This window comes from Triticum aestivum, chromosome 2B, assembly GCF_018294505.1.
Source record: "Triticum aestivum cultivar Chinese Spring chromosome 2B, IWGSC CS RefSeq v2.1, whole genome shotgun sequence".
Classification (NCBI taxonomy): Eukaryota; Viridiplantae; Streptophyta; class Magnoliopsida; order Poales; family Poaceae; genus Triticum; species Triticum aestivum.
Genome location: NC_057798.1, coordinates 241996028 through 242006006, shown reverse-complemented (window position 1 = coordinate 242006006; position 9979 = coordinate 241996028). Strand labels below are relative to the sequence as shown.

The window sequence follows — 9979 nt, the reverse complement described above, 5'->3', positions numbered from 1 at the left end:
CCGTTTGCATCCACAGCGTTGGACAGATACGCACGCGTATACGGCGGCTTTCGAAAAACAGATACGCGTATACGCAGTGTCACGAATGCACTCTTCGTAGTAGTAGGAGCAATAGTACGTACGCATGGACGTCTACAGCGCCATGCACGCTGCATGCACGAGGCGGGAGAGCCAGGAGGGACAGCGGCCCTCTGTGGCCACGTGTAGCCCATCTAGCGGAGGGTCTGCCCGTAAAGGTAAAGTATGGCAGCTGCTGCCAGTCTCCCTCCCGCCACGTGGCATTTGCCCGTTTCTCCGTTGACCACCCTTGGCTTATTTTCTTTCTTTCTATCTATCTACTCATACGTACTGCTAGGGTTTTCTACCGGTACACGGAGATGAATTTCGACCTCAGATGTTTCCAGAACACTGGCAACTTCAATATACAAAATCCCACGTACTACTACATGAAGACTTTTCAAAACAGAAACGAGCAGAAAGGAGAAGATCAGTAATGAGCACATGGTTTTGGTCTTATTTTGCAGCACTGAAACATTGTAGTTTACCACTACTCCACATCCCAATATGTTCATCCACCAGCCTAGCATCTGCTGCTACTACTACGACTGCCGCAAAAATCACTCTAGAGAACAAAAGAAAAGCCAAAGGGAAACAAAAAAAAGCAATTAGTAAATGACAGCTACCACCACCGGTTCTCTCGAATCTGCATCGCTGCTTACTTCACCTCGAGTCGAGAAGATTAAAATGGAAAAGAAATCGAAATAAAAGGAAAAAAGGAAAGAAGAACAACAGGGCAAGAGTAAATTCCCGGCTCTTCCAGCTGTCGCGCCCCATGGGGTCCTGCCGCACCGCACGCCGCCTACCCCCACTGGGAAGGTGGGCCCATGCATCGCTTCTTGGCATCGGCGACGTTGGCCGCCGATCCGACGGTCCGGTCGCTCTCCGAGCTGGCGCTGCGGTAGTGGCCGTGCCCGAGGACCGTCACCGGCGTGTCAGCGCTCGCCGCCGGTCCGACGCCGACGCCGACGCCGACCACGCCGCAGACTGCCGCCATCACCTCGCCGCACTCCCGTAGCTTCTCCTGGACAGAGGGTTAATCATTGTGAGAAGAGCGCACGAAATTATCAACTCCGGCGAGAAAACAAGAAAGCTTATCAGGAGTGCGGGTCAATCGCTGCGCTCGGGCGCGTTTCACGAGGAAAATAACTACGAAAAGGCGAACAGTTGGGAGTAAACAGGGTGGCCAAGGTCTCCTCTCCCAAAGGATCTGGAGTGTGTTTGGCGTGGCATGACATGACAGCTGGTGGTTACTTGGGTGATTCGATTAGTAGTGGAGAATTAAGGGGGGGGGTTTAGTGGGCAGTGGAGAACAAAAATGTGCGGTTTTATAAGATCATGCTCACGCTATTTACAAAGGGGCAAGCGGCCACGGCGGCTTGGAAGGCGGGGAGGTGGGCGACGGCGATCTCTCCGGCGGCGGCCAGCAGCGCCGACGCGGCCACCACGGACGGCGAGAACTCCGCCATCTTCACCTCTGCAGGACGGGAAGAGATCAGCGGTTGAGCGGGCGATGAATCTGAGGGCAAAGCGTTCGGGTTTGCTTGGCATTGGCATGCCGGGGGATCGCGCGCTCGTACCGGGCTGGGCGCGGAGGAGGAGGTCGACGGCGCGCTCCTTGACGGCGTCGAGCAGGGCTGGGTGCCGCGGAGGAGGGAAGCACGCCGAGAGGAAGAAGCCGAGGAAGGCGAGCGGCGTAACGGAGCGCGCGCGCCACTCCAGCGCGCCCAGCACCACCCGCTCCATGCGCCGGATGGTCACCGCGTCGAACATGAACTCCTCGTCCCTCTGCAACCCACGTACGCACACTTGATTGACAACTAATCCCCATATGAACTCGCGACAGAGCAACCGAAAAGAAAAGGCAATACTCATCCTACTTGGATGTAGTCCATGGAGATTGCGTCGACGCGCTGCATCTTGGCGGCGATGGAGAGGCAGCTGATGGCGAGCAGCCGCGGCGCCCATGGCTTGCGCTCGAACTGCGCGGCAGAACCACGGGGTGTCAGATCAGACCGAAATATTGTAGATTCTTGAAAGAAAGACACCATCTTTCGGCTTCTTACCGGCAATTGGCCCTTGGAGAGGAAGCGATCCACGTAGTTGAGCGCGAGGTAGGCCACCCGCGGGTGCACAGCGAGCTCCCCGTCGTACCGCACCTAGGCCAACCGAGGCTGATCGGATCAGAAAGGGAAGGGGAGGAACCGCTCGCGAGAAAGAACCCCGTGACGAACACGAACAGCACATAAGAAGACCCGTACCTTGGAGATGAATCGGGCGGCGTCGCGGCGGACGGCGGAGGCGGCGGCGGACACGGAGGGCGCGTGGTGGGCCTCGGCGTCGAGGAGGCTGGCGATCGGCTCATCGGCGGGGCTGGTGAAGGGGTTCTCCAGGTCGAACTCGTACTCGTAGCCGTAGACGTACTCGTCCTCCCCCGGCATGTCCATGGCGTCCGTACGAGGAAGGGGCAAGAACACGCCAAGAAGCGCAGGCTGTGGCTTTATGGGGGAGAGGAAGCCACCATTGCTGCCTGCTACGCAGTGTGCTAGTACTAGCTGTGTCTGGTTGGGAAGATGGCCTTTAATAAGGGAACCGTCGGGGTCCGGGGACAATGGCACAAAAGGTGTGGATTTGGGGTTCTTTATGTAAAGATCGTGGAGACGGCGAGGCCCGAGACAGGAGGGGGAGGGCATGGCATGGAGGAAGAAAGTTTCTGGTGGCGACCCACCTGTCATGGCTGCGAAATGATCGCTGCGCTTGTGCGTGACCCTGCGAGACCACACGATTTACTCCGTGCCGGCCCCATGCGTTTTGTCTTTTGACAGCTCTCATCCATGTGAAGAAACGTGGTATAGTAATTCTTGCTAAAAATGTTGACGCCATTGTACAACACTAGTCACCACAATTTTGGTCGACATAAGTAGAGATCCTTGTAACTATAGCGCGTTTCCCCCTAAAAAATTCTAGGGCAAATCTCTATTGCGAGATGATGCTAATTCTAAGCATTTCAATCTTAAAAGAAGGAGATCGCGCGGATGCAGCAACTGCTCATGGTGGCGGTTTTAGAGGGAGGCGGCGAGATTTGCGGGAAGAGTCCTTTCTCTCTCTCCCTCGCCTCGCCTTTGAAAGGGCACTGAGCTCAATCGTCAACTTAATCCACTTGTTCGTAGTCAAGATCCATCCATCCATGTGTCAAAATCCAGGAGCCGTAACGGGCGGCAACGCCGTAACCACGCGATAACCCAGTGTCGTCGTAGCAATTTTCCAGCACACGCCAATGAACCCATTTGTTAGAGTCTGCAATGCGCGAGTGCCGAGGAGATTGCGTTCTTCGTTGTCCAGTCAAATCCCACTATTTACGCGACTGAATCAATTTGGCAACACATAAAAGATTTGTCATGTCGTCACTCACGGCAATAATCGGATTTCCCCTTAGTCGGGTAAAATATGAACCCTATTATGACAACTCAGGGTCAAATGTTTCGTGCCAATTCACAAAAAAATCAAGTGACCTGACACTCGGCACAAATAAGTTCTATAATCTAGGTGTTGTTAATCCGTCTCCTGAAGATTGCTAGATTACTCACGGACACCCTGAACGAGGGGAAAATTTGGTATCCTTTGTAGCATGGGTTGGGGCTTTGAGCCCTGAAATTCGCAAGTTCGGATCTAATGAAGATGAATGAACGACGTTCCTCGGGGATACCGACTCGCATCTCCTCGAGAGAGTCAGACCAGGCGCCAACATCATTACTCGAATTATATGATACACCCTTAGTCGAGCTGCAAGTCAGCCTCTCCCAAAAGATGATCGAGTATCACTGGTTCTTTTTTCATAACATGTTTGAATTAACCATTTCCACGTGATTTTGATCTCTAGAGTCCACTGGGTTTCTTCACGAGTAAACTAGCAGCGTCTCGAGTCCGAAGACCACTCGGAACCTATGTTCCACTACGGTCCAACCGAAATCTACTTCTTTTGAGGGTTTGGTCAATTTGTGTATCGATAGACTCGAGGGCTAATGACGAGGCAATTCCCTACCACGTAGGCCCGCAATGACATAAGGCCCGGCTAAGGGCCTATGCCCATGTACGCTAAGGACCCAGTCAGGATCAGGAACATGGGATAGGCCATCAGCTAGAGTGAGCACGAGTTGGGGACCAACTATCCACTAGGTTGTGAGCTGCGTTGGGATCTTTCCTGAAGAGGAATGGTGAAGCAATATAGTAGCGGATAGTGTTTCCCTTAGTAGAAAACCAAGGTTATCGAAGCAATAGGAGACTCACACAAACAACCTTTAGCAGTACCTACACACAGAAGAGCAAATACTTGCACCCAACGCGGGCAAGAGGGTTGTGAATCCCCTTATACTTGTTAATTGCAAGGATTAAATTGGATATTGTCGATAGCAAAATTGCAAAGTAAAATAAAAGTAATAAAGTTGTAGCAAGATATTTTTGGTTTTTATAATATGATTTAAATAGATCCAGGAGCCATAGTTTTCACTAGAGGCTTCTCTCTCATAAAAATAACATACGGTGGGTAGACAAATTACTGTTGGGCAATTGATAGAAAAGCGCATAGTTATGACGTTATTCATGGTATGATCATGTATATAGGCATTACGTTCGTGACAAGTAGACCGACTCCTGCCTGCATAACTATTACTCCACCAATCGACCGCTATCCAGCATGCATATATGGTATTAAGTTCATGACAAAATGCTTTAAGCAAGATGGCATAATGTAGACAATAAAACCAAGCAATATGATTAAACCCTGCAGTTTGCCCCTTAGTAGCAACAATACAATACAATACATGACTCGCTACCCCCGCTGTCACTAGGTGAGGACACCGCAAGATTGAACCTACTACTATGCACCACTTCCAGTGAAGATCAATGAATCAACTTGGCTAAAGAAAACCCACAGATCGAAAAACATTACATAGCTATAACAATCATACATAATAAAGTTCAGAAAAGACTCAATTACTTTCAGTGAATTGTCCAATCATAAATCCACAATTCGTCGGGTCCCAACAAACACACCGCAAAAGAAGATTGCATCGGATAGAGATCCGAGGAGAACATTGTATCAAAGATCAAAGAGAGAGAAGAAACCATCAAGATAATCACTATGGACCCGTAGGTCTATGGTAAACTACTCACAGATCATCGGAGGTGCAGTAAGGTTGATATAGAAGCCCTCTCTGATCGATTCCCCCTATAGAGAGTAACAAAAAAAGGCCTCCAGACGGGATCACGGAACAACAGAAGCTTGCGGCAACGGAAAATTGTTTCAGAATTCTCGCATCAACTTGGTGGATCGATAGGCAATGGAGAGGCCTTTCAATCGTTATCAATGCAAGGAGTAGTGATTTCCATGCAATGGTTGCACTAGAGCTATAAGTGTATGAAAGCTCAATACTGAAACTAAGTGGGTGTGCATCTATCTTGCTTGCTCATGAAGACCTCGGGCATTTGAGGAAGCCCGTCTTGGAATATAGAAGCCAAGTTCTATAATGAAAAATTCCTATTATATGAAAGTGACAAATCAAGAGACTCTCTATATGAAGAACATGGTGCTACTTTGAAGCACAAGTGTTGTAAAAGGATAGTGGCATTGTCCCTTCTCTCTCTCTCTCTCTCTCTCTCTCTAGAACAATATCATGAACCTCATCCCCACATTTTGGAGGACTCGTCAATATCCATCATTCTTTACCTCACTGGGACAATGCTCTAATAATGATGATCATCACATTTTCATTTACTTACAACTTGATAAACTGAAACAAGATGACTCTATATGAATGCCTATGGCAGTGTACCAGGATGTGCAATGATCTAGCATAACATGTAGTACAATGATGAACGATGGCTTTGCCACAAATATCATGTCAGCTCTATATGATCACGCGAAGCAATATGATGATAAACACACATGTCATAAGACGGAACAGTGGAAAGTTGCATGGCAATATATCTCAGAATGGCTATGAAAATGCCATGATAGGTAGGTATGGTGGCTGTTTTAAGGAAGATATAAGGAGGCTTATGTGTGATAGAGCGTATCATATCAAGGTGTTTGGATGCACCAGTGAAGTTTGCACTGACTCTCGAGGTGAGAAAGGGCAATGCACGATACTGAAGAGGCTAGCAATATGTGGATAGGTGGGAATGTGGGAGTGTTGTATTATCACTGGTACAACGAGCTGCTATACAAACGGTTTTTAACCCCTTTTCGCGACAGCATTTTAAACCGTCGCATTGCTAGTGTGTGCGATAGGGGGGGTTCTTCCCACATGGCCCAGAAACCGCCGGGGATAGGCCCTCCGGTCAAACACGCTGGGCAAAATGAGTCATGTGCGATCGGGCTAGCCGTCGTATAGAATTATACAGGCCCAATCGTTTCCATTCGTAAGTACATCCCACACAGTGAATCCCAGAGAAACGTTTCCCTTCGTATGTACATCCCACACAGTCAATCCAAGGAATATGTTTCCGTTCGTATGTATATCCCACACAGTCAATCCAAGAAGTACGTTTTTGTTCATATGTACATCCCACACGATGAATCCCAGACAAAGTTTCGGTTTGCATGTGCATCACACACAATTTTCCCCATCAAATCATCTAAGATAGCGTTGCCATTGCAGACGATATTAACAATTTTATCGTTTGCGTTATTGAATGCATCGCGCACAGTGCATAGAAGAAACTGTGTGGCATAGGCTGTCCATCACACACACTTTTTATGTAGAAAACATTTGTGCAAAGTGGCCTAACGCAAATAGTTTTCAAAAGGAAGTCATGCACGATTGTTCATTGACCCACCACGTTTTCTTCCTAGAAACTGTGTGGGTTGTATGAGGTCATCGCCCACGGTGTTGTCTCAATAACCGTTTGCAATAGAAAAACCCAATAAGCAGGCTAATGGGCCTATTATTAATAATCCATTTATTAATCAAATTGACATTTCATATTAAGCACACAATATATTTAATTTTTGTATTACGGAACCATGATTTCATAATTGAAATACATCAGAGTAGAACATCACATAGCCTCAGCACTCAATTACACCATATACGCACAAAGCTAGCTACCCCATTACACAACTGCACCAGCATGAAGTTTCACATGCAACATCTATAACCTTTGGAAATTAGCATCATCGACGGTAGATAGAAAGGAGAATATCGAGCCTTCATTGACGTTGAAGGTCCTTGCAACTTTAGGCCAGTGCCTGTGGATGATTGACCATCCATCCTTCATCCTCTTGAGGAAGACTTCAATATTGTACCGTGGGTGTTGTATGAATAACTTCCTCGCCTCCTGACCATACAGGTGGTTTGAGAGGTAATCATCAATGAACTGATTTGGAAAGGCCTTAAAACAAAGATATGCATAAATATCTTCTCTAAATTTGGAAATGGTGCGAAGGAATAAAAAAGACAAGGTATAATAGTTAGTACCACCCTGTAGTGCACTGATGTCTTCTTAATTGTGCGGACAAAGATCTTGTTGTTTTCCGTCGCTAGTTTCTTTATCCTAACAATCTTTCTGAATTTCTTGACTTGACTGATATTCATGGACAACTCATTTCCCCATATGCAAAATGGGCCGAACAATGGGTCAAAACCACTGATAGCGGGACCTACATGTGCAAGACCAAATTGTTAAAAACGTAAATATTAGAATGGTTCCTCTAATTGCACAATAATGTGTTATTAGACAAAGTACCTTGCATGTACAAACCTCGATTGTAAACCTCAGTGTTTCCCGTTGTTTCCCTGCAACACAATAAGGTAGTTGTTGATCGGTTCAAGTGAGGGTTGGCATACTATCAATAAAATATGTTGATGGAAAATAAACACATTGCAGATTCAGCAGATTATTTCGAGCCGCATGGAAAAGACATTTATCCAAACCAAGCATGATTAATAACTAGGAAGTATAGCAATTGTATATTGTCAGTGTCAAAACAGGCAGACCTCAAGGTAGGGGGTACTGAGCTGTGGATCTCGGATCGAGGGTAACAGGAACGAAGGAAATGATGTTTACCCAAGTTCGGGCCCTCTCTATGGAGGTAAAACCCTACGTCCTGCTCTTGTTTATATTGATGAAGATGTATTGAGTACAGAGTTGATCTACCTTGAGATCATAATATGTGGTCTAACTCTAGGTCTAGGTGAATGATATCGCGTTGATGTCCCCTCTACGAGCTAAACCCTATGGCTTATATACATGCCAGGGAGGGCATTTAGGGTTACAAGGTCGGTATCTAGGAGCAAGGCAGTAGGAGAGATCTTGGAGTATACGTCAAGATTTCGGTGGTGGTAGTCTTGATCACGCCTCCTGTTTACAGCCTCTAGAGTCCATCTTGATCATGAATGAGGGGCCATCGGCCCAGCTTAAGGATCATGGGCCGACTAGGTTAGCACTCCCTAATCTTGGACACTGTCAGTAGCCCCTGAACGGGTCTTCATTGCCGAAGACAACTTTGTTGGACTTTGGGTCTGGAGTCTTCGGCACGACAGGGGAGTTCCCCTCTAAGGAGTCTTCAAACACCAATGGTCCTGCCAGGTGGACCCGAACTTGCCGCACGTGGCTCTAGTCCCTGACCCTGGCAACTGCGCCTTTACGGGGAAGCGAGTTGCTTTATAGGGAAAGGCCAAAGAGTCCGTCTCTTCCCCTTTATATTCATGGGCTAGTTGCGTTGATTTACCACACCGGCCCAACCCTTCCCTTCCAAGCCAATCGCGCCAGCATCCCCTTCTCTCGAGTCCACCCTCTAGAGTTCTCATGGCAAGCGATGCAGGCTCCTCAAGGCGCCCTCACGGCCCTGTCAGAGGCGATTGGGGCATTTGCGTAGTCTCGCGCCTTCAATTGGAGCGATTAGCCAAGTAAGGTTATCTTCCAGATTCAGATGTGACCACGACCCAAGCAGGATTGACATCCATGAACGGTCAAGTACATGCAGAGAATCACCCGTCCCCTCGAGAGGGCGAGAGGGTATGTTTCATCTCCTTTTTACTGCGTGGATTAGGGTTTCCTCACCTCTTCCTCCGAGGGCTGCTAGAGTTTTACGGGTTGCAGCTTCATCACCTCACCCCCAATGCTATTTTACATATTCATCATGCTCAATCATTAATCCATTCATGAAACACACTCGAATATTAGCTACACCCAATGCTCAAATACGATAATAGTGCCCCTTAGTTGGTGCTTTATAAGAGAAGATGGAGACTCAAGTTCAAAACAAAAAATGCATAAGTAAAAGGAAGGCACTTCGCGGAGGGAAGTAGTGATTTGTAGAGGTGCCAGAGCTCGAAGCTTAAATTGGGAGATAAAAATTATTTTTGAGAGGCATACTTTTCCCACCAACAAAAACGACTTGGAGCATCCCAACACTTTCCATGGTAGATACATCATAGGCGGTTCCCAAACAGAAAATAAAGTTTATTCCTTTTTCCACCATTACTTTCACTTTCCATGGCTAACTGTATCCACGGGTGCCCTCCATACCAACACTTTCCAAGGAATTTATTATTTGACAACACAAAGTAAATTCATTATTCATTTCGGGACTGGGCATCCCTAGTAACTTTGTCGTACTCTCGTGCAATGACAAGTGAATAAACACTCATCGTGATAATAACACATCTAGCATGGAAAATATTGGCTACCCTTTACCGCTTCGCGAGCGGTAGAGCACACAAAAGAGAAATTTATTTTGAACATTAGAGATGGCACATGCAAATTTTCTTAGAATGACATGGAAGTACCGCATATAGGTAGGTATAGTGGACTCATATGGCAAACCTGGTTAAAAGGGTTTTGAATGCACAAGTAGTGATCATACTTAGTGCAAAATGAAGGCTAGGAAAAAGATTGAGAAGCGACCAACCAAAAAGCA

At 47.2% G+C, this 9979-nt stretch overlaps 1 protein-coding gene across 2 annotated transcripts; it reads right to left on the bottom strand.

Annotated features, from left to right (window-relative positions):
* Positions 1 to 491: 491 nt before the first annotated feature.
* Positions 492 to 2684, bottom strand: LOC123041136 (cyclin-D6-1). 2 transcript variants are annotated; one of them, XM_044463835.1, is made up of 6 exons: positions 2319 to 2684; positions 2124 to 2216; positions 1938 to 2039; positions 1638 to 1845; positions 1413 to 1534; positions 492 to 1081 (listed from the first exon to the last, which is right to left on the bottom strand). In XM_044463835.1, the coding sequence occupies exons 1-6, from the start codon at positions 2502 to 2504 to the stop codon at positions 860 to 862; spliced, it is 933 nt and encodes a 310-aa protein (XP_044319770.1). In that variant the 5' UTR covers positions 2505 to 2684; the 3' UTR covers positions 492 to 859. The 2 variants fall into 2 exon arrangements, with proteins under 2 accessions (XP_044319770.1, XP_044319769.1); XM_044463834.1 differs by having other exon boundaries at positions 1404 to 1534; positions 2319 to 2683.
* Between the last annotated feature and the right edge of the window lie 7295 nt (positions 2685 to 9979).

What these genes read in the sequence shown, in the direction of transcription:
- LOC123041136 (XM_044463834.1), bottom strand. Translation starts at nt 2,504, where the DNA reads ATGGACATGCCGGGGGAGGACGAGTACGTCTACGGCTACGAGTACGAG. An exon ending in CCGCCCGATTCATCTCCAAG is followed by an intron (nt 2,217 to 2,318) that starts GTACGGGTCTTC and finishes CGGTTGGCCTAG; the next exon opens with GTGCGGTACGACGGGGAGCT. An exon ending in CTTGCCCCTTTGTAAATAGC is followed by an intron (nt 1,082 to 1,403) that starts GTGAGCATGATC and finishes CCCTCTGTCCAG; the next exon opens with GAGAAGCTACGGGAGTGCGG.